The sequence below is a fragment of the Nilaparvata lugens genome, chromosome 10 (assembly GCF_014356525.2).
Source record: "Nilaparvata lugens isolate BPH chromosome 10, ASM1435652v1, whole genome shotgun sequence".
Classification (NCBI taxonomy): Eukaryota; Metazoa; Arthropoda; class Insecta; order Hemiptera; family Delphacidae; genus Nilaparvata; species Nilaparvata lugens.
Genome location: NC_052513.1, coordinates 15,702,808 through 15,728,599, shown reverse-complemented (window position 1 = coordinate 15,728,599; position 25,792 = coordinate 15,702,808). Strand labels below are relative to the sequence as shown.

The 25,792-nt window shown below is 33.6% G+C and overlaps 1 protein-coding gene across 2 annotated transcripts; it reads right to left on the bottom strand.

The window, feature by feature from the left end:
* Positions 1–2,217: 2,217 nt before the first annotated feature.
* On the bottom strand, positions 2,218–18,479 carry LOC111044292 (UDP-glycosyltransferase UGT5). 2 transcript variants are annotated; one of them, XM_039436407.1, is made up of 7 exons: positions 18,153–18,479; positions 15,173–15,352; positions 13,084–13,274; positions 10,610–11,075; positions 6,568–6,796; positions 4,412–4,631; positions 2,218–2,496 (listed from the first exon to the last, which is right to left on the bottom strand). In XM_039436407.1, exons 1-7 carry the CDS (start codon positions 18,153–18,155, stop codon positions 2,223–2,225), a joined length of 1,563 nt encoding a protein of 520 aa, XP_039292341.1. In that variant the 5' UTR covers positions 18,156–18,479; the 3' UTR covers positions 2,218–2,222. The 2 variants fall into 2 exon arrangements, with proteins under 2 accessions (XP_039292341.1, XP_039292342.1); XM_039436408.1 differs by lacking the exon at positions 18,153–18,479 and adding an exon at positions 16,390–16,645.
* Between the last annotated feature and the right edge of the window lie 7,313 nt (positions 18,480–25,792).

The window sequence follows — 25,792 nt, the reverse complement described above, 5'->3', positions numbered from 1 at the left end:
GTCATTAAATCGACCATGTTTAGTAGTTTAGATTCTGGTGTTTTATTTCTCATCCATTAAAAATCCAACATTATACCTATATGTTACTTTAATTTTATAAGTAACTCCACTCAAATCCTGAAAAAAGATCGAAAATAAGACCTCTTAATAGAGATCTTACTTTAAATGAGACCTTGAAAATAAGTTTCAAGGTGAAACTTCAGCCCCATCTACAGACCCCAAAATTATACAAACTGCGTATCATCTATTCTTCTGTACATCTTTGTTAAAATTTGGAAAAGAACAAACAATGAAATGAAACGAGATTGCATCGAATCAATGCTAATAGTCTGAGAATAAAAAAATGCTTTTATAGTGAGGTCCACGTTATAATGACAATAGAGAAATATAGGAAAAAATCTGGTGTGGTGCACTCACACAACTTTCCTTGCCGTTATGAAAATTGATCACCTGACGCTAGTGTTCAAGCGCATCAAGTCTACTATTCTAAGATCTGAGCCAGCTGGTGACAGGACAATAACGCTGGAGACACATGAGGTCTGCTATCTCTTCATAGTGAATGATTTGATAGAATCAACTGTTGCAATCAGAATTGAATAATCACATTTTCTCGAATTTCAAGCTTATTTTCAATTTTAGGTGAAAATGTTACTGAACATTAATTTATTGTAGAGATTTTCATGCTCAATCTTTTCCACTTGAATATTTCGTTTAAATAATTGTATCTGAAGCCTGATAATTGAGAATCTAAAATCAAACTTTGCATAGATGGGTCGGAGCTCCTGAAATTTTTACAGATATGAGACTTGTGGCAGTTGATAGAACTTATCAATGACTATTTTAGGTATAAATTTGATCAAAATCGTTGGAGCCGTTTTCGAGAAAATCGCGAAAAACCCGGTTTTTGACAACATTTTCGACATTTTAGCCGCCATTTTGAATTGCATTTGATCGAAATTGTTCGTGTCGGATCCTTACAGGGTAAGGACCTTACGTTCCAAATTTCAAGTCATTCCGTTAATTAGTAGATGAGATATCGTGTACACAGACGCTCATACACACACACACACACACACACACACACACCACACACACACACACACACACACACACCACACACACACACACACACACACAACACACACACACACACCACACACACACACACACACACTCACATAAAAACCAATACCCTAAAACCACTTTTTTGGACTCAGGGGACCTTGAAACGTATACAAAATTTAGAAATTTGGGTACCTCAATTTTTTTCGGAAAGCAATACTTTCCTTACCGTACCTATGGGCAAGGAAAGTAAAAAACGTTGCCGATCCTTTGTCTTGTCAATGCCTTCTATAGACGGTAGCTAATTCAGGTTTATTGATGTAATTAATATTAACGGTTCATTCTCATTTAAAATAATCAATTATATTTTATTAAGCAAGAAATTATATTTTTCAATAACTTCATAAGACCACGACGGAAATGGTGGAGTCAAGTGAAAGCCGATATGGAGAGAATTGGAGCAACAGAGGAGGACGGCAACGAGAGAGGTGGAGTGGCTTTGTTGGTGCGGCTAAATATCTACTTAGATTTATGTAACTTCATAATTAAGATGAAATATTTGTCAATTAATTATTAATTCTACATTGTTAAAATACAATTTGGCAACAGAGCAAAGCGAGAAAGATATAGCGCTATCCGCTTTGTTGAATGATAGACATGGATAGCAATACCATTGCTAATCAAACACTGCCATTATAACGTGGACATCACTATAAAACCTGAGTGAAGAAACTTCAGATGATTCAGTAGAAATAATTATTGAATTTTTAATTCTAAAAGCAACAACCTGAAGTGTACTACTTGTTCAAGTGAATGTACCAGTTTTTACTTTTTGTGTAGTTAAGAAGTTGATATTGTGGTAATTATTCATATTAAATTAAAAAGACTAAAAAATTATCAAAAACCACAGATTTATTGATACGGTACTTAGAAAGACCGGTTTCGGTTTATTAGAGATTGTCAATGGTAGTGTAATAACCGAAACCGGTCTTTCTAAGTATCAATAAATCTGTGTTTTTTTGGACAATTTCTTAGTCTTTTTCATTTAATACCAGTTTTTAAATTTCTGTTTCTACTAGACTGTCTTCTAAATTAGAAGAGAATTTATAGATAAATCTCTTTTATCTTTGGAATAGATAGATTCAAGAAAAAAAGTATGATCAATTAGTTTTTACTTTTTTGTGAAACATTTTAGAAATTACAAATTTTAACAAATAATAGACTATGGCTAGAGGTAAAGCTGCAGCTAATAGGAGCGCTGCAATGACATCTAAACACAAGTACTGAAACCAGTAGAGTTCCAGGGAGACTGGAGTCAAGTGGGGTGCCCCACTGTGTCTTAGTACATATTCCACCCACCAGACCGCCGTTTCTAGCGCTGGCATCGGCTTATCATTCGTTATCTTTGATAGCCGCATCATGTTTTCCTTGTAACTGCAAAAATAAATAATTCACTTTCAGTAAATTATAACCATTTGATGATTACAATAGCTAATCGGAAAAGGTTGTGAATGTCGGCTAGGCACACACCAGTTAGTCAAGACAAGACAAGACACGTTTAGTCACAATACTTTACATAGTTGCTCATGGAGTCATGTCTAATTGCAATGACTAATCAGTGTTTGTTGCGACATACACCGGTTAGTCAAGACAAGACTAGTCACGTTTAGTCACAATACTTCACATTGTTGCATTATGAAGCAACACACACCGATTAGTCATTGCAATTAGACATGTCTTCAAAAGTAATTATGTGAAGTATTGTGACTAAACGTGACTAGCCTTGTCTTGACTAACCGGTGTGCGCCATGCCTAAGAATCGATTGATGAGTTACTTCTTCTTCTCAGCCTTCTCCCACTGAGGTCGGCGTTTCGGGTCAATCGCTTCCAGGAGTCTCGGTCATGGGCTTCGTTTGGTGTTAGTCCCTTCTCTGCAAGATCTGAGGCGACAATTTTCCCATTTCTTCCTAGGTCTTCCCCTCTTCCTAGTGCCTTCTACATCCAAATGGTCAATTTTTCCCCACATAATCGTCCTCCCTTCTCTCCACATGCCTGTACCACTGCAGTCATTTCTATTGTATTTTATTTGATATTTCTGTAACCTTCATTCTGTTTCTTATCATTTCATTTCGGATTCTATCCCTTCTAGTTACGTCGAAACTCCACCTCAGCATCTTCATTTCAGTGACCTCCAGTTTGTGTTCATGGGCCTTTTTAACTGCCCAGGTCTCCGCTCCGTAGGCCTATGTCAACGCCGGGCCGCACGACTGTTTTATAGATTTTTCCCTCAAGTTTGATGAGTTACTATCACATCTAATTTAGTCAGCCGGACTTTGCTTTCTTTTACTCATAATGATGAGATCAACAAATTTTATAATTGAATACCACTCCATATATTTTTATACTATTTTATCTATACTCACTAACTTAATCTATGACAATAGCAAGTAGATATTACTAGACTACGATACTTTATTGTTTATAGTTGTTTATTGTTTTTGAAGGGACGGATTCAAGGATCCAAAGGTTCAAAGAACCCCACACGTCAACCGAAGCTTATTGTGTTCCCAAGTAGTATGTTAGTTAGGCAAACCAATGCCTGTGTCCTTTACAAGAACCAGGAGTTTTTCCCTATACTAACATCCCATTCATCACCTGGTCGCTTGTCGATATGCTTGGCAGTCTCTTTAGACTGATTAGTCCCCGTGACCTACATGAGTTCCACTCCTGGCCTTCTTTGAAGGTCCTTCCGCTGAGAAAGGGGCGGTCAAGTTGCCTCTAGGGCGCCCGGCCACCCGCTGACTCAGCCCCTCTTGACCCACATTTGTTCCTGGAGTTTCACCCATCTCTGGTCTCTTGGGTTTTTCTTTTTGCCCCTCCGAAACTTTGCAGGGTCAAAAGCCTCACCTCTTCCAAGAAGTTTTGCCTAAATGGCCGCCCTTCTTTGAGCTGTGGTGAGGTTTGGTCTCTCCACCCTAAACTCGTGACCTACGTGAGTTCCACTCCCGGCTAATTTGTAGGTCCCTCCGCTTAAGGAGGGGTCGCCAAATTGCCTCTAGGGCACCTGGTCACCCTTGACTCAGCCTCTTGACCCGCATTTGTGCCTAGACTTTCACCCATCTCTGGTCTCTTGGTTTTTTCTTTTTGCCCCTCCGAAACTGCCCCGATGGGGCAGATCCGTGGGTTTGAAGGAAAGACAACTTCTGGAGTTGCCTTGAGGTCCATTTAGTCGCCTCCTACGACAAGCAGGGATACTGTGGGTGAATTCTGGTTTTCAACACATTCTTGAGTACTCAAAGCTCCCCCAACCCACAGGGGGAAGTATAGTAACTTTAGTAGGCTTACTCACCTTGAATGTTTGAGCAGCTTGTTGAGGGTCTCATAGACAACTTGGTAATTAATATCGGCAAACTCGACGACAATGCCAGCCTTGGCTTCGGCCACTTTCATAGCATTGTAGTCCTGGTCTCCGAACATTGGTATGGCCATCATGGGCACTCCAAAAGTGGTCGCTTCTTGCAAACTTTGTAGACCACATTGGCTGATGAATAGACGCGTTTTTGGGTGCGCTAAAACATTTCAACAAGACACACGATAAATAGTAAACTAATCTCTAATTGATCACTTACATTTTTTAGATAAAAAATAATCCCGTGTTATCGGATGAGCACGTTAAAATATCGGTCCCGGCTGAAATATGACTGTCGTAAGGCCCATTGACGGCTTAAATTATATATTCAGGCGGTGGGACCTTCCCGCAAGGGACTCCCCACTAATAAAAGCCATACGAATTTACTTTTTACTTTTAGATGATAATAATGTTTCAATTAAGAAATTTTGTGTTTTAAAAAACAATCTCCCTATGTCCAGGAGAAGATTTTCCTGGAAAAATGTTTTATTTTTATAATAATAAAAATAATTAATATTTTGTCACAATTGTTGGATATTCTTCATCACAGTTGAAAGTTCTCATAAAAAAATGAGTTTGATAGGTCTCGAACCTTTCTTGAGATTCTTGAGCCGCGCGTGCTACAAATTATACGTTACGGAGTCACTTGGAGAAAAGTGTGTTTCGTTGGGCTTTTATATTGTTGTGTAAGCTTTTTAATCACAAATTGGATACACTTTCCCAATGATACAATTAAAATTCATTGATCAATAGCAATGAGAATCAGCTTATATCGTCGGTAAATTCAGAATCTCTATGTTGATTATGTTATTAGTTTGTTATAACTTAGTCTACATGGAAATGAAATAAATAAATATGAAAACTTGTATGAATTTAAAAGTAGGCTACGCATCTTTATTGGTTGAGTACGAATCGCTCAACAAGACAAGACAAAAAAAAACTCCTCGTTGTCCAGCTGACTTTTTAAACAGTGCTGCCACACTCTTGCAGCATAATGAATAATATGATTGAATATGTAATGTCTCTGAAAGAGACAAGATAATCAGTCCATTCATACAATCAGTTCGACTAGAGTTCATAAGTGATGATGCGTCAATTGTGTTTTTCCTGTTCCGTACAAATCCTTCTATAGATAGCCTGCTACTTATGAATATAGCCATAGCCACCTCTAATACAAGGCCCCGGCCTACGATATTGCAACGTCGCAGTGTAGGCCTAGAATCTAATACATGATTGGTGAAAAACATCAGCTGGTATTTTTTTAAAATCTTTTTCACCAATCATGTATTAGATTCTAGGCCTACACTGCGACGTTGCAATATCGTAGGCCGCGGCCTTGTATTAGAGGTGGCTATGATATAGCATAATATGAATCCTGCATTTTCAAGTTAGGTATTGTACAGCACTGGATCTATCCTTTGTTTCTCTATTCTATAGGCTGAGTGAACCATTATTACCAATGTAGGCCCTATATATTATTGATTTATTTGAATATAAGTATTTAGCGAAATTTATTATATTCCTTTATTTTCATCACCAGTTCTGCAAGGAAGGCACTATACCAAAGACATTTCAATCATTTAGCACCAAAATTATATAATTTCCTCCTGCAAACTTTAAACAGATTAATCATCCTAGAAAGTTCAAAACAATAGTAGGTACACAATTGGTTGATGAGCAAAGGAAGACAGAACATAGAAAACATTATTTCAAACAACTAACCACCTACGATATTTTACTTACTAAACACTAACTAATTATTAATACGCTCAAAAAAACTAACAAAACCTACTCTAGAACATGGTACGCCATAGTGGAGTAGATCAATTTCCACACAGAAAAAACTAAACAAGTAGAGGACACATTATAAGAATTTTTTGTAACTAACTTTTGTATGTAATATTATAATTTATCTAATATTTTGTGTAATTGATGTTGTAGTTTTAGTTTTTTGGGAAATAAACATTTATTTATTTATATATTTATTTATCTATTCATTTATATATATATATATATAATATATATATATATATATATATAATATATATATATATATATATATATTTATTTATTTATTTATTTATTTATTTATTTACCTAACACAGACTGTTGCGGCAGCCATTTTCTCGTCAACACATTGTCGGGCTGCCCGGGAAGTTTTTCGTCGCTCTCCCATTTCCAGAGCACCCGGAATGTGGGAAATTGCGAGAAAGCCTTAATAAATGCGGCCCTCTTCTCAGCCGGCACCGAAGTTCCCTTCATGTTACTGCCCAGGCTGAAATAGACCACTCCATCCTCAGACTCGTCCATCCACTTCTGTATTTCCTGCACAAATAATTCCACTGCGACATCAGAAATAAAGTAGGCTATTTGCGAATAGAGTAGGATAATCATCTTCTTATATTTTTATCATTATTCCTATCTCAATATTCATTCAATTGACGATAAATTATTATTGATTAAACTTCTGCGCATTGAGAAATTGTCATTGAAATCCTAGAAATCATAAAATCAGACGATTTTGTGAAATGAAAAACTTTGGCTCAATGGAGGGAAACCTTTTATTTGACATGTCGTACACCGTTTGAGCCACGGTATATAGAAGAAGACGGTAGGTGTCACGCGCATATTAGTGCTGAATTTCCGGTATAGCTGACATCATTTTATTTCTAATCATCTGTTTTTTACAAATAAGTTTCATAAATTGCCGATAGGTGTTATAAACCTCGGTTGGTGGTGATGACGCAATCTAGCTGGCTGGCCACTGCGCACACATTTCATGACCACTACCGTTTTCATCTAAATACCGTGGTTTGAGATGTGCTCATCAAATGCGGTTTAATACGATGAAATAATAATAATAATAAATTGAATTTTTTCATCTATCATTTTTGGGTTCCTGTGCAAATACTTGAATCAAACTACTGATCATCCAAAAAAATGTTCAATAATTAAATGTATGCTACTTAGATTGTTTTCAATTTTATAAATACAAATGTTATAGCAAAAACTATTTTTCAAATTAACAAGAACATTGAAACAATATGGAATAGGATATTATCATAGCCACCTCTAATACATACCGTATTAGAGGTGGCTATGATATTATTCGGGCTTCATGAAGAACAAAATATTATTGGGTTCTATATCATTCACAATGTAAGTTAATGCTGTGTATAAATATGGGATAGGATATTATTCGGGCTTCATAAAGAACAAAATATTATTGAGTTCTATAATTCACATTTTCAATGTAATGTAATTTAATGCTGTGTATAAATATAAATCAGTTGACATTTTCTTAGGAATTGTGTTTTCCAAGCTTCGATGTAGGAGTTTAGAAATCTAAACGATTGAAGAATTGACATGTCTACTAAGGTTTGACATTTCCACATCCTCCCATGATACAGTCATAATGAAAATAAGAGTCCTCACCCGATATAAGATTGATAAAATAATACATTTCCATTATTTGATGAGCTCTATCTAAATCAGTAAAAATAGAATAATTGTTATGAATAATAGTCTTCTGTTTATACTGATACTATTGAACCTGTTCGTCCTTCCCTAATCATTTATGGATTGTGTTTTTTGTATCATTGAATGAATAAATAAATACCTTCACTTTTTGTGTAGTTGAAAAGTTGATATTGTGGTAATTATTCATATTGAATGAAAAAGACTAAGAAATTGTCAAAAACCACAGATTTATTGATATTTAGAAAGATCGGTTTCGGTTATTACACCATTGTCAATCTCTGATAAACTCTGTTTTCTGTGACCGAAACCGGTCTTTCTAAGTATCAATAAATCTGTGGTTTTTGACAATTTCTTAGTCTTTTTCATTGGAAATAAATACTTACATGAATTCTCATCAAGAATCTTCAACAGAGATGAAAATCCTTCAACAAAAGTACTGCTTGAATCCTTTCGTGGGATACCGTACAAAACTTTATTAGTCTCATAATCTTATAATAATTTTTTAGTATGAGATGATAATTTGTATCTACTTAATTTAATAATTATAATGAATTATCACTACTACTATGTCTACTTTTTGAAGTGAAAGTAAAATCTTAACCTTATTCTTTTTTTAAACATTTATTTGTAAAAATTTGGGAGAAGACAGTTTTGGGCTATGCCTGTTGTCTTCTCCCAATCATATTATATTTATTATAATTATGATTTGTAATTGTCAATGAGATAAATAAATAAATGAGATATCTGTATTCGACCGGATCTTGAAAACGGCTCTAACGATTCTCACGAAATTTTGAACAAAGTAGGTTTATGATAAGAAAATTCGATTGCACTAGGTCTCAACCCAGGGATAACTTGCTGAAGGACATTAAAAGGATAAATACGTCCTTGGAAGAACAGCTGGAAATTTTGTCGTCTGTCGATACCGTAATGGAATAGAGTGAACGTGTGCATGTATGGTATCATCCAGCTGACGATCTCACATAAAGAAAAATTGAGCAAGAAAAACGTATTTTCGTTTATTTCTCTTTTTTTTTAGAAAACATGTTTACGAAAGTCCAAAATAGTAACTAGATGCTGGTAGTGTAGAATAGTGCATTATATATTAACAAATATTGTAGAAAACATAGTATATCATTCTAAATCGAATTCATAGTATATCTATCTGTAATTGATGATGTGTTTGTTTTTTGAAGTGTGAATAAATTGTTATTTTGATGAGTGATAGTAGCTTAACCTAGATTTAGATTTGGACTGTGGTATAGATTTGAAAAGGGACAGTTTTGGGCATCAGCCTGTTGTGCCTCCTCATATAACTGTAAAAATAATTGTACGACAGAGAAAATGAATAAATTAATATAAACTATAAATTCAATCTTTCGTCACAAATTTTCTATGCTTTTACACTCCAGAGCAAAGCTCGGTCTCCCGATATTTAATTTTAATAATACAATCAGAAATCATGAATGGCTGGGTACAGAGCAATAGGCTCAGCCCAGAATATACTAGTAGTTCTGTGAACAGTAGACCTCGCGCTCAGTGAGTTACATTGACCTGTTATGTTTTCTCAAAAATTAATAAATAATTTATCAATTAAAAATGTCTATAGTGAGGTCCAGGTTATAATGGCAGTGGTTATTTGATTAAATTTTCTCCCTGGAGACTCTTTAAAGAGTATAGGAAATCGTCAAGGACTATTTGTCAAACAAATAAAGGAATACATATAAACATATATTATATACATCACATTCCACAATGTACATTGCAATTTAATCCTCCCAAAAGCCTCATTCTCCATCCATAAATTCTTGAATACTGTAGTAAACCCCGTTTGCTAAATATTTGCTCAATAGCTTTTTGAAAATATCCTTATTCTCATTTTCTCTCAAAGCTGACGGCAGTTTACTCATAAATTTCATACCCATATAAGAAGGCTTATTTTCATACTGAGTTGTGGACCTAGAAAAGGATAGTACCACCGGCTTTGTCGAATGATAGACAAGGATAGCAAAACCGAAGTTGATCAAATACTGTCATTATAACGTGGACCTCACTATAGAAAAAATCCTAAATAGACATAGAGCTTTCTGTCCTATATCGTACCGTGACGTGTCGTTCCGGAATGTGAGTGTGAGCGCTGTTATCAGGTCTGGCTGCAACTGTCTACAACGTTGATGGAAAGATACAATTTTCAAGATTTTCCATGTTTTTGAACGGGTAGTATTATAGTCAACTGTCAACTAACGTTAATGGAAAGATACATTTTCAAGATGTTCGATGTTTTTGAACGGGTAGTATTATAGTCCACTAGACAGCTGATTTATGATGAATAATTCTATAGTCTGATGTTTACAGTGATATTGGCGTATGAAGGAGGCTCCTTTTTCCTTTTATATTATCCTTGAAATGCAAGATTTCCAAAAACCTTGTATATATGTCGACGCGCAATTTAAAAAGGAACATACCTGTCAAATTTCATGAAAAACTATTACCGCGTTTCGCTGTAAATGCGCAACATAAAAACATTTAAACATTTAAGAGAAATGCGCCAAACCGTCGACTTAAATCTTAGACCTCACTTCACTCGGTCAATTACCTTAAATAAAAATAACATATTCATTTTTGTTTCATTGATAATATTTCTATGATGAGGCATACCTGCGGCAAAGTTGGAATCTGTTGCTGTATGTGCAGCGGCCCCACAAAAACCGTATTAGGATTGACAGGCCTGGGGTAACCGGTGGCCAAATCCGCGCTAGCAATCACCAAACTGACATTCCTCTCCAGCTCATAGGCGGTGTGCTTCACCGCCCCGAAATACCTCGTTAACAGCCTCTCATTCAGCGGATCCAAGTATCGGATCCTTGTGTACTCCATGTAGCAGTGCATAAGGAAATTCGCCATGCGCTCCGTGAACGACATTCTGTGCTCGTGGGGGAGAATGAGAGAGGGGATGTAGGATGGGAGGGAAGGGTTGCCTGTCATGGCGTCCCCTGTAGAGGATGGGTGGGTGGTGATGATGCCGATGATTGGAGGATTGCCGACTAGCTCGCTGAAGCCTAAATAGCCGGAGTAGTTGAGCGATTCAAATAGGATTAAGTCGTAGGTTGTGCCGTTTATTTCCCTGTAAAATAAATAATAGAATCCTATAATTAAACATTCAAATAGCCGTTTTGAAATACCGTACTTTATTAGTAAATATAAACCATCAACTTTTGTCCAATCGCATTATTTGTATGGACGTGATTCATTAATCCTTATGGTCACATTTTGTGTAGTTGAGAAGTTGATATTGTGGTAATTATTCATATTAAATAAACAGACTAAGAAATTGTCAAAAACCACAGATTTATTTATAGTTAGAAAGACCGGCTTCGGTTATTACACAATTTTCAATCTCTGATAAACGTATTGTCTATAATAAAACTATCAATAAATCTGTGGTTTTTGACAATTTCTTAGTCTGTTTATTTAATAATCCTTATGGCTTTTATTGGATCCTTTCGTAGAGATGCCTTGCCATAATATTGAACATTGAAGTAGCTCAATTAGTGACATAACGTTACTAATATTCAAATACTCAATTTTCAACGTTCAATACTCAAATACTCAATTGGTAAATAGAAATAATTTACTTTTGTCTTATCCCACTATTAATTTGGTCATTTATTTATTCTGACCTTTATTGGCAGAGAGATCCTCTTGGATGCTCTGCTTTGTCATATTACCCAATGTCTCTTATTATATACACTCAAATTCATAGCTAAATTTATGTGGTATTCAATTTTTATTTCTTTTTTTGTGTCCTATCTCATTATTTATTGGATGTTGACATTTTGATTCCCTTAGATATATCATTAATATATTAAGATATAGTGAGCCTACCATTTGGAAAATGGAAGTACCAATGGAAAATTTAAATGGAAAGAAAAACTTGATGTGCGTGTGTGCTTGTCTAGCTCCGTTTAATCTAATAAAATCTATAAGGACGGAAATAGTTTATTTCGCACCTAGAGCAGAAAATGAGATTTTTGCCCGTGGTGCGAACGATATTTTTCGCCACACTACAGGTGGTATTGCTGACAAAATAAATAAAGAATGCAAAATAAAGAATACTTGTTATCGTACTTATCTCTTGATTTTAGTGGTAGAAGATTTGCAGTCAGGATTTCAGATTCTTTTAAAATTTCACTTGGAATATCACGGGCGTCGTCATCTTCAAGCATTTTTGAAAATTTGGAATGCGCTAATCAACAATAAATAATTGAATAAAAATGGTTGCGAACCAAATGCTGAATTAGTTTGATTCGAAACTCGAACTGAAATCATGGCGACTTTGATGAAGAAAGTGGACACTCGCCCGATCCAGCGGATGACTTATTAACTACGGACTTCCAAGCGGCTGGAAAGAGAACACTTTCTGGCCTAGACCGGAAAAGAAACCTGTTTCTTACGTCAGACGAGAGTCGTCTGCAAACAAGGTCTTTCAGATCTACGTAGGGACTGGAAAACAGCTGCTTTCTGTGCAGTGTGGCGAAAAATAAACATTTTATTCATATAGCTTTGGTGTAAACGCAGCTTAAGAGGTTGTATCTATTCAAAATTCTCTGCGTAATTTAAAATATTCGAATTCAAAAGTTATTATAGTCTATAAATTATTTATAGAATGAATCACATATAATTGAAGTCTTGAACCACTGAAACCTATCTCTAATCTATGAATATGGAAAATAATATTCCCTCCATTTTTGAAAATAATAAAACCATAGACATATTACACTAAAGTATGGTGATTAACTTTCACCAAGTCTGCATATTTAATTTGCCTATTCAAATCTACCTAGGACTCGTTGATAAATTATTGAACTTAATAGTAATTTGCTATTTATTACTATAGTGAGGTCCACGTTATAATGACAGTATTTGATCAACTTTGGTTTTCCTATCCTTGTCTATCATTCGACAAAGACGGTGGTAGTATCCTTTTCTAGGTCCACAACGATGCCAATTATGTTTTTGACAGTGTAGAAATATATTTATTTAATTAATGCAGAGAATCGACATCGCTATTCTTCTATCTTTATCCACTGCCATTATAACGTGGACCTCACTATAGTACATAATTTACCTACTTGATGAAAGCCTGCATCTCTGGAGAGCTCATGGTCGATATGAACAAATATTCGAAGAAGTTTGGTAAATTTTGCACAATTTGTATTGCACTAATCCTGGTTTGAAAATCCATCTCAATGTTTTTACTCATGTTCCTGAATATATCGTACATGAAACTTATATCGACATCTCTGTGGTTTTTGATTGGAGACTGCAAATGGAAAAATCATAATAATTCAGGTAATTAAAATATTAATGAAACATCGTTATTAGCGAGTAGAAGTTTAATATTATAATGGTAATGGTGAAAAGTGTAAATTTAATGTATTGTGCTTACTATAACCTTGGTGTCCGGTTTCCCATTAGGGAACTTTGGACTATATACGGCGAGGTGCAACTACCCTTAGGTCTCCCCACCATTCAAAGCCATACGCTAATAATAATAATGTAATGGTAAATTTATACAATTGAATGAAATAGGATAGGAAACATGCTTATTCCTTCATTATGAACACCACAATTTCTTTGGCAAAGATGAATTTTTGCAAACTTTCTGATAATTAATTTAATTTTAGAGTTATAAAACACTCCAACACTTACATTAAAATTGTAATTACCGCTGAAATTACTAACTAGAAATCACGCATTGGATAAAGAGCAGTATACTAAATACAGTAGAATCACTGTATTCAAAATTCTAAATTATGTAAAATTGAAAAAAGGCTGAGGAGAGATAAAAACATGAAAAATAATACTAGAATAGTGTGCACATAAATAATACAAAAAAGTCAAATTAAGAAAAATGATTCATTTATCTATTTTCAACGCATAGGCGCTAACATGTGTAAAAGTTATCTCCTAATACCTATTTAATTTTTAATTATTATTGAACGAAAATCCAAATTAAATGCTGTAAAACACCCCGAAGACGTCTGCTATTTCAAATATTGACAATAGGGTAAACAGCTAGATGGAAATTCGATGAGCGTTACTATTCAACAGTTTTTTGTCAGCCCGAGAACATTGAATTATTAATTCACTAGCCGTCAGGCTCGCTTCGCTCGCCATATCCGTCTAGCCAGGGGGCTCCGCCCCCTGGACCCCCGACTGGATCGTCCAAAAATGAGATCAGCGGGCTCACTTCGCTCGCCTGCATTTTTCATTTCATTCCATCAGAAAGTCAAAGTACTGAGAAAACACAGAAAAGCTGAGAAAAACGCTGATTTTGGGCGTATCTTTGATGAAATATTAAAGTCACCTCATTACAAAATTTTTAGACCCTAGCTAAACCTCTGTACCAAATTTGCACATTTTCTGTCTATTACTTGATGAAAGGACTGAGAAAACGCAAAAAGCCGCTAATTTTGAGCGTATCTTTGACGTTATTGCGAATTCCTTCTAACACAACATTATTACACCCTAGCTGAGCTTTTGTACTAAATTTGAGAAATTTCTGTTCATTTGTTCTCGACAAGGCTGAGAAAACGCTGGAGAAACGCAGATTTTGGGCGTATCTTTGGACATTTTTCCAAATCCGTTCTTAGTGCGCCTCTAAAGGGCCAACTGAACATATCTACCAAATTTGAACGTTTTTGGTCCGGTAGATTTTTAGTTCTGCGAGTGAGTGAGTGAGTCAGTCAGTGAATGCCATTTCGCTTTTATAATAATAATAATAATAATTCATTTATTTGATCCATAGATTCATATACATGAATATAAGATCTTGTCAAACATAAATTTACCCAGAAATTGTCAAGTACAGAGTAAAAATTTTATAAATATAATAATACATAAATTCAAATCAATTTGGGCAGGTACTATAAACTAAAATGTTAGTTCACAGTTGGAATTCAAAAATTCTTCCATATATAGACTAGGATTTGACTAATTGCAATATCTCAGTAAATTCCATCTGTAGACTATTTAAATTTTTACGCTTCAAAATGAATTTTACGTCATAATAATTATTGTGACTGAGGTTAGATTACACAGAGTAAGAAAGACTAATAATAATTTGATGACTTCATGCACTTAATTTATGGATTGCATAATCTTGATAGGCGATTAATGACTTTATTATTTTAAAAAACTCAAGGCTATCATACTTACTTTACTTGGATTAGTTGTAATAACAGTCAACTTGTGACCCTTTGCAGCCAATGCTCTGCTGATTGCAAGCAGAGGCTGCTGATGACTGAAAGAAGCCGTGGGAAAAATACCAAGGATGTTTGCTCCATTTCCAGTTGATAACAATATCGTGAAGATTATCAGTTTCAGGTAGTTGTTTATCTAATAGAAAAGGAAATTATTAGGATTGAGTAAAAGATGAGAGAAAAATAAGGAGTGTCACTTGACCTATAAAATCTACTATACAGTATAATTATCTACTATATAAAAAAATCATGAAGAGTAAAATTTAATATACGATAAAACATGTGATATGAAAGTAATCAAGCTTATATAAGACTCCATATATGCTACACAACGCTAAAATAGTAGCCTACCAGCAAAGGTTGGAGGTCATTTGAATGAACATATATTATGGAAACTTGAAACTATCAAATACTAACTTGTTTATGTACAAATAATATATATTGAAAAATATATTCATTATCAGTATTGTAAGTACAGTAATTTATACAGGGTGACACAGAATAACGGGAACTTTTAAAAACGCTATAAAACATTAGTGGGAAGGGCAAACATGATTTTATTCAAACTAATGCAAAGTTCAAGACTTGCCATTTGAGAGTTATTAATAACATCTATCACTTTTTGACAATTACTTTTTTAAGATGGCTTCTTCCTGAACGAATACACTCTTGAAATCTGTGTTGAGATTCCTGAACGATTGCTGCAACATTTCAGTTGCCATTGAATGCTGTGCAGAGTGGATTTCGCTCACAATTTCATCAATAATTTTGAATTAATTAAAACTTCAAAATTAAATCTGCAATATCCCAGATATGAGATGTTGCAGCGATCAATGAGGAATCATTAACACAAGATTTCAAGAGTGTATTCGTTCAGGAGGAAGCCATCTTAAAGAAGTAATTGTCAAAAAGTGATAGATGTTATTAATAATTCTCAAATGGCAAGTCTTGAACTTTACATTAGTTTGAATAAAATCATTTTTGCCCTTCCCATTAACGTTTTATTGTGTTTTTAAAAGTTCCCGTTATTCTGTGTCACTCTGTATATGCGATATTTATAGAATTTACAGTACGGTAGGTATCATGTTAATCTAATATATCTTATAAAAAATGAATCAACATGGTAAAATATTATCAAGGTTTTTGATCATTTTTCATACTCAATATACTTACGACAGCTTTCTGGATTATTGTATTTGAAATTCTGCAGAATGAATCGGATTCAATAATTATTTAATAGTGCGAATTATGGTGCACTTTACAATTGGTGGACTCTGGAATAACTATCATTCGAATTTACACTTCCATATTTGTTGAGACAACATATTAGATCATAGTATTTCTATATTCAAGCTGTACATCATCCAACTGACCTACAATTAAACTTATCTCTCCTGCTATTTTGAAATGCTCTTTACGCAATCTCAAGTGATACTGGTAATTTTTCATTCTGAAATCAAATGTAATGCTGCCTATATTATAGTGAGAACCACGTTATAATGGCAGTGTTTGATTAGCAATGGTATCCTTGTCTTCCATTCAACAAAGCGGATAGCGCTATCTCTCTCACTTTGCTCTGTTGCCAGATCGTCTTTTAACAATGTAGAATTAATAATTAATTGACAAAATATTTCATCTCAATTCATTATGAAATTTTTGAAAAATATAATTTATTGCTTGATAAAATATAATTGATTTTAAACGAGAATGAACAGTTAATATTACATCAATAAACCTGTATCAGCTACCGTCTATAGAAGGCATATTGACAAGACAGAGGTTCGGCAACGTTGTTCTCCTATATTTCTCCTCTGTCATTATAACGTGGACCTACCTCACTTTAGGCTAATAAACTTGATAAATTCCTATTTTTATTTGAGCTGGAAATAAATAAATAATAAAATTTACACTAGGAACAGAGTTGTTGACAAAATTTCTCCATATTAAGGTGAAATTAAATGGAACTGACAACATATCTTAGATTTCATTTTATCAAAATTCCTGGAGAGAAATAGTACAGGCTTAGCCTAGTTTTTCCTCCAATGTCATAATTATTGTATTATGATTATAGTATTCAATACAATAAATAAATGAATAAATTAAGTTTAATGACAATAAAATATTATTATTATTTTAAATTGACACAAAAATCAAGTTGATTATGCATTGCAATATTATCTTCTACACACATTTACTAGTTTGATCTTTGAAGATTTGATGACGCTATATAATTTTAATGGGGAGCCATTAAAACTTATTCAACTCAGTGTTATTATAAACTGGTTTGTTTTTCTCGGTATTCTAAAAAAGACAACTTTCTTTTTCTAGTCCTATTCCAGTAGTCATCGTTCTATAGGTACTTACTCCAATTAAGATCTTAATACGGCTACTTGAATTGTTTAATTATTATAGAAATAACTAGTAGAGTATTCTTTACAAAAAAATAACAATTGAAAATGGCATGAGTGCTGAAACTAGTAGTGCATATGTAAAAAACGTTTAAAAACGGTTCCTACTAGTTATTTCTTTAATAATTTATTAAAGGTAGCCTACTTACTCATTCTATTTTTCTAAAAGACTTGTAAGAAGCGTGTCGTCTGTTTTGAGAATCAGTATATTTTGCCACTCCCATTGAAGTGAGAGCATTCATAAAAATAGACTGATCGATTCAAATATTAGATTGAAATAGATTAATCTTTCTACAGTTGGTATTTATAATGCGAAGTAGCTCTAATAATCCAGATTATTAATTTGATTACTATTATAATAGTTTCTTTATAACAAGAGAATGTATGAAATGAAAAGGAAGAGTATTTTTAGCATTGTAAATATAAAACATGATTTTCAAATTCAAAGTGATAAATATAACAAATTCTAAGACAGTAAAACATTATAAAAAATCACACAAATGAAAAAAGACCGATAAAAGTACTCACCATTTTTATAGTAGTATGTATGTCGTTGAAACCAAACTACAAATTTCCAGATTAAAAAAATCAATATGGATATTGAGAAAATTCGTTTTCTAGATAAAAATCAACAATCACATATCAGTAAAATAGTTTTGTATGAAGTTCCAAAACTGGATATCATAAGAAATGTCTCGTAACAATATGTTTCAACTCCAGTAGTTTTGTTCAAAATAACAGCGCTTCAAACAATAATAATAATAACACAGAACTGAGTCGACTACGAGATGGAACTAGTTGCTATGCCAAGAGTCGACTGATCTAGGAGCACAAGATAGTTCAGACCAACTGCTGGTAGATATAAAAATGAGTGATAATGATAAGGTCTGCAACACAAGACAGGGAGAGAGAGTTGATAATAAGAGAGGGGATGAGAGGGATTACTGGTTAAAGTGAGAAGCCATGATGTTGTTATTGGTGCTGTTTAGTGAGAGACTATGATGACATACCTTTTAAATAGCATCAACGATACTTCCAATTCAGAAACAGTCTGACAGTTTCAAGTGAATCCAACTAGTGTATCAGCCGGCTTCCTAACAGGTTTATTGACTAGCACGCATTATTGAGCTGTCATCCTTCTTTCTACATCAATAATAAACTAGTAGTTCTGTGAACAGTAGACCTCACGCAGTATTCTCATCCACAAGTACCTGATTGAAACTATAGACCTTATACAAATACAGCAATAGACTGACTTCTCCACACATCTGTGTAATCACTTGTCAGCTGATTATTTATGATGAATAATTCTATAGTCTGATTTTTACGGTAATATTGGCGTATGAAGGAGGCTCCTTTTTCCTTTTATATTATCCTTGAAATGCAAAATTTCCAAAAACCTTGTATACACGTCGACGCGCAATTTAAAAAGGAACATACCTGTCAAATTTCATGAAAATCTATTACCGCGTTTCGCCGTAAATGCGCAACATAAAAACATATAAACATGTAAACATTCAAACATTTAAACATTAGGAGAAATGCCAAACCGTCGACTTGAATCTTAGATCTCACATCGCTCGGTCAATTATTGTTGTCATGAAATAGGGAGAAATAAGATAGAACGTAATTTTTTGGGAGATTAGGCCTATTTGGTTCGATATAGGCAATTCAAATGTATAGTGAGGTCCACTTTATAATGGCAGTGTTTGATTAGCAATGGTATTGCTATCCTTGTCTATCATTAAAGCGGATAGCGCTATCTCTTTCTCGCTTTGCTCTGTTGCCAGATCGTCTTTTAAAAAAAATTAATCTTCTTTTAAAAATAAAAATTAATTATAAAATTATTGAAAAATATAATTTTATGCTTAATGAAATATAATGAATTATTTTAAACGAGAATGAACAGTTAATATTACATCAATAAAACTGTATCAGCTATCGTCTATAGAAGGCATTGACAAGACAGAGAACCGGCAACGTTGTTCTCCTATCTTTCTCCACTGCCATTATAACGTGAACCTCACTATAGGCTATTAATTCAGAACTATTTTTAGTTACGCACTTCTATACTGATACTCTTTTGGTGACCCAACGACATTATTAATTTTATCAACAATTTTAGTATTATCATCAAACACATTTTAGGTTTTTTTGTTCACGGGAATCGGTTGCAACAGATTGAATAATATTGATTTTTGGTCTTTTTAATCTAGTATAGCTCACTCTTGGATAATTTTGTTGCACCATATTGGAAATACTATTTCAAATAAACATACTCTATTATTTGGTAACTCTGAGGAAAAAATGGAAATGAATGACTGGGAAAATCAGCCGTCAATTACTAGTAAAAGGAGAATTTTTTTATCAAACAAACTCGTTTTAGTGAATTCAATAGAAAGCGTTTTTGAGAATAGAAAAGAATGAGCTATATTTAAAATACCTACATTTTTATAATAATGATTATTTTTATTGTAACAGCAATGAACAAACATGTTTTGGATGGACACGTTAAACCGTCGGTCCCGGCTGCCTAAAAAACAGTCGTTAGGTCATGTCAGAGGCCCTGAAATTAATCAGTTGCGACCTGAAAACTCTGACACCAGACCTGAGCCAGCCAGGTCACTCGATATTATTATTATTATTTATAGCAAACAATTCAAAGCTTAAATAAAATTATTGAAAAATATAATTTCATGCTTAATGAAATATAATGAATTATTTTAAACGAGAATGAACAGTTAATATTACATCAATAAAACTGTATCAGCTATCGTCTATAGAAGGCATTGACAAGACAGAGAACCGGCAACGTTGTTCTCCTATCTTTCTCCACTGCCATTATAACGTGAACCTCACTATAGGCTATTAATTCAGAACTATTTTTAGTTACGCAGTTCTATACTGATACTCTTTTGGTGACCCAACGACATTATTAATTTTATCAACAATTTTAGTATTATCATCAAACACATTTTAGGTTTTTTTGTTCACGGGAATCGGTTGCAACAGATTGAAAAATATTGATTTTTGGTCTTTTTAACCTAGTATAGCTCACTCTTGGATAATTTTGTTGCACCATATTGGAAATACTATTTCAAATAAACATACTCTATTATTTGGTAACTCTGAGGAAAAAATGGAAATGAATGACTGGGAAAATCAGCCAATTACTAGTAAAAAGAGAATTTTTTTTATCAAACAAACTCGTTTTAGTGAATTCAATAGAAAGCGTTTTTGAGAATAGAAAAGAATGAGCTATATTTAAAATACCTACATTTTTATAATAATGATTATTTTTATTGTAACAGCAATGAACAAACATGTTTTGGATGTACACGTTAAACCGTCGGTCCCGGCTGCCTAAAAAGCAGTCGTTAGGTCATGTCAGAGGACCTGAAATTGATCAGTTGCGACCTGAAAACTCTGACACCAGGCCTGAGCCAGCCAGGTCACTCGATATTATTATTATTTATAGCAAACAATTCAAAGCTTAAATAAAAATAGTGAACAAGTCCTCATTACTAAGGATATTCAGGACTTATAGTACTCAAAGTTCTACGCAACTGTGAAGTGCGTATCTCTTCATAGTGAATGATTCAATACTGAATCAACAGTTGCCAACAGTTTGCAATTGAATAATCACATTTTCTCGAATTTCGAGCTTATTTTCAATTTTAGGTGAAAATGTTACTGAACATTAGTTGTAGAGATTTTCATGCTCGAAATTTTCCACTCGAAATGTTTTGTTTAAATTGTATCTGAAGCCTGATATTTGGGAATCTAAAATCAAACTTTGCATAGATGGGGCGGAGCTCCTGAAATTTTTACAGATATGGGACTCGTGACAGTTGATAGAGCTTATCAATGACTATATTAGGTATGAATTTAATTAAAATCGTTGGAGCCGTTTTTGAGAAATTCGCGAAAAACCCAGTTTTTGAAAACATTTTCGCCATTTTGAATTGCATTTGATCGAAATTATTCATGTCTGATCCTTATAGGGTAAGGACCTTACGTTCCAAATTTCAAGTCATTCCGTTAATTGGGAGATGAGATATCGTGTACACAGACGCACAGACACTCATACACACACACACACATACAGACCAATACCCAAAAACCACTTTTTTGGACTCCGGGGACCTTGAAACGTATAGAAATTTAGAAATTGGGGTACCTTAATTTTTTTTGGAAAGCAATACTTCCCTTACCTATGGTAATAGGGCAAGGAAAGTAAAAATCAGACTATAGAAATATTCATCATAAAAATCAGCTGACAAGTGATTACACAGATGTGTGAAGAAGCCAGTCTATTGCTTTGTTTCCATAAGGTCTATAGTTTCAATTACAGTAACTATATTGGGTAATATAGTTACTGTAGTTTCAATCAGGTACTTGTGGATGAGAATACTGCGTGAGGTCTACTGTTCACAGAACTACTAGTTTAAATTAAAAATAAAGTATCATTAATCATATTGGATTTTTTGATGGAATGATAATTTTATATCGGGGCACCGAGCTTCGCTCGTTATTTTTATTTATAAACAGATCACAATTCTCTAAAATGATCGTGTTTACATTTTACAGCTGGCTATATGTCATCTTATGAATTTCGGGGATGCGATATTTTGATTTTCACATACTCACTCGCTCACTCACTTTTTTACTATCCACAGCTTTTTCAGCCAAGAATGAATTATCCTTTTAATGTCGTTCAGCGAGTTCTACCAAGGATGAGACCTAGTGCAATCGAATTTTTATATCATTAACCTACTATGTTCCAAATTTCGTGAAAATCGTTAGAGCCGTTTTCGAGATCCATTGAACATAAATAACCAGATATAAATATAAATAACCAGATATAAAAATACAGAAATTGCTCGCTTAATTTAATAGGATTAGGTCGAAGAAAATAGAAAACTTCTAGTTGGGATGCAACTTTAGTAGCGACCTTATAATATGATTCAAGTTTAACTGAAGTCTTTTAGAATAGATTTTTTGTGATTCTTGATTTTCAATGACAAAAGGTAGTTTTTGTTAAAAAGACGTTTTATTTAACAATTCCATATTAGAAACAAAGACAATAAAATACACTTATTAATCACTCTTAATGAACAGTTAATCACAGTTAATAATCATATTTGGCTCTTTTACAGAGCAGTCCCTAAGAAAACTTTCAAAGTAATGGACAACTGTTACTAGGAAGGACAATAAGGTGTTGTATTTTCAAATAACTCAGCTATTTTGGTTATTCAACCAATGAATAATAAATTGCGAGCCTGTCCACTCTACATGAATATAAACTGTGTCCCACGAAGAAGTTTACACGTTTGATTTTATATTACGTGCCCATTCATGCACCGAACTTTTTCAAATTTTACACAGTTTACGAATTAGGTTCTAAAAATATTCTGGGAAAATTTCAACTCCCTAACCTTCGTAGAAACTAAATGGCAGCATATTGAAAAACGATACTTTAAGAACATTAAAAATGTGTTTTTGGTTTTATAAAATATGTTTATTGTTGCACTTTAGGGTAATATAACTTTTGAATAAAACAACAATGAGGAATAAAAGAACAAGGCCTAGTAAAAAACCTTAATAGTCTAAAATTATTGAAATTCAAACCCATCCACAGCAACACACTGATAACAGCGCTCAAGAAATGATTAGTAAGCTCTTACAAAGAAACTCCACGGTATCCGGAGAAGTTCCTCTTCTATTGATCGTTTTAGTTCCTCATCATTATTGAATTTATGGGTATAAACTGTTTCCTTCAAGTAACCCCATAAAAAGAAGTCACAAACAGTAAATCTGGTAATTGGGGTGGCCAATCTAAGAAATCACTTCCACGACCAATCCAACGGCGATGAAGTTTGTCATTTACAAATTGCTTGACATGATTTGCGAAATGAGGTGGAGCACCATCTTGTTGGAAGATTGCTCGATCCATCAAACGAGCCAAGACTACCGCAACGTAGTGACACAATTAGATAATAAATCTATGAAATCTGTTTTCATAAAGGCTACGAAGGTTAGGGAGATGAAATTTTCCCAGAATATTTTTAGAACCTACTTTGTAAACTGTGCAAAATTTAAAAAAGTTCGGTTCATGAATGGGTAAAATAACGCGTATAAACCTCTTCGTGGGACACAGTGTATGTGATGAGCGAAGCGAGCCTGTTGGTCACTTGTGACCCAAACGTTAATAAAAACTTTTATTTTATATGCAAAAAGACTTGTTTTTATTTTAGTTACCAAAATCAAGTGACTGTCTCGTTCATATTATAATGTGCAATAACAATAGTGTAGAACTTCAATCACAGCTGTTAAGCTACCGTACTGAAGTTCTTTTCTTTTTTTTTCCATCATGATACTGTTTCTTTATAATGATTGCATTGTAAAAATATTTCTAAAATATGTCTGTGTTGTGAATAAATTTCAATTTCAATTTCAATTTCAATTTCAATTTCAATTTCAATTTCAATTTCAATTTCAATTTCAATTTCAATTTCAATTTCAATTTCAATTTCAATTTCAATTTCAATTTCAATACCCAGGTGGTGCTATTTTTATAAGATTATCGGAAAATGAATTATATTATGAAAATTACACTAATATTTTATAAACAGCAACATTTGAAAAACCTTTAGGAAGAATGTTCAATTTAATTACATTTAATAGAAATCAAGCTATGATGTAATATTCCAATTGCTTAGACTAAGAATAGTTCTGTCAAATAAAGTTATACCACATAACTTCTGTAAACAAGCTAAACCATTAACACACTTTTTTATGTATTTGAACACGACATGCAGTCAATTTATTAAGTAAATAATTAAAAACTTTTACTTACTGACTGAAGCACTTTCGACCGTCTAGCGATCATTTTCAACAGTCATTTTCAACACTGTTGAAAATGATCGCTAGACGGTCGAAAGTGCTTCAGTCAGTAAGTAAAAGTTTTTAATTATTTACTCAATAAATTGACTGCATGTCGTGTTCAAATACATAAAAAAGTGTGTTAATACAAAGCAGCTCGAAATTGACCAAGAAACCATCACAGCTAAACCATTATTTTTAATGAAATGACTAGTTAGACAAATATGTATGTCGGTACCATTTTGAAAATTAGGATTGTAACGAAATTAGGTTTTGAAAAAGCATTTGAAAGTTTGATAGAAAAACAAGAGTTCTGCTGTATGAAATGTAACGATATGAATAATAAATAATTAATGAGTTTAGTTTTTGGGTAACATTTCCCTGTATTAACTTCCATGACTTCTAATTTGTCCAAAATAGATTATAATGACCAAACACTTGATTTTTTCTTTTCCTGAGAGTACAAATTATGTTTTTTTTTTGCAAACTATGATATTGCAATTCCACTCTTGAACTTGCAATTTTCACAGCAGTAGAAATTGTTCTTCCCTTATGATATTCTTCAATTCACGGACCTCCAAAAAGGATGCAAGTCGTGGGATATCCTTTAAATATGAACTATCAAATCTCACCACCGGCTATACAATATCCTGCTCCAAAACATTCACTCGGATCTACATAATATTCGTGGTCTAATAATGACTTTTTTCCTCATTTTTCCCTTGGTTTCTCATTTTTCGCCTTTTTCTATTATTATATTTTTTCTTTGTAGCACCCTCTTGTGATACCTTCTTTGTGATATATTTTTCTTTCATGTTTTCAACTAAACCAAAATACGCATAGTCCATTTTGCATTGTAGGTGTTTTACAAAACGAGATCTTGAAACGCCGTAATTAAACGGACTGACTCTGCCCGTTCCTATACCACTCCCTCTCAGTCATTGTCTGTAGCCATAGTTGGTACTACAAAACAGTCCGAAAATTCAGTAGAGTTTTCTTGTCAGTTAAATAAGTTCAATGATTCAAAAGTGCTTGACTAGTTGAATTTCGTCAAGTTCAAATTACGACAACTACTTGAGATCGAGATCTATATTTGAAGTACAAGGTTTGTACGATAATGGATTTGAGATTAAAAAAGGGTATATTTGAAAAAAATCAGAATAAATTACATGCACGGCATGTAATTATTACTACATAAGATTAGATTTTGTAACACGATACCGGTAACAAATATTATTGTGTCATATTTTCCCCTTCCATTAAAATATTCCTCGCACTGCCCT

Excerpts from the sequence above, each read along its gene's own strand:
- LOC111044292 (XM_039436407.1), bottom strand. Across the intron at positions 13,275-15,172 it reads TTACAACTAATCCAAGTAAA|TCTCCAATCAAAAACCACAG; the intron begins GTAAGTATGATA and ends TTCCATTTGCAG. Across the intron at positions 11,076-13,083 it reads GAGATGCAGGCTTTCATCAA|GGAAATAAACGGCACAACCT; the intron begins GTAGGTAAATTA and ends TTTATTTTACAG.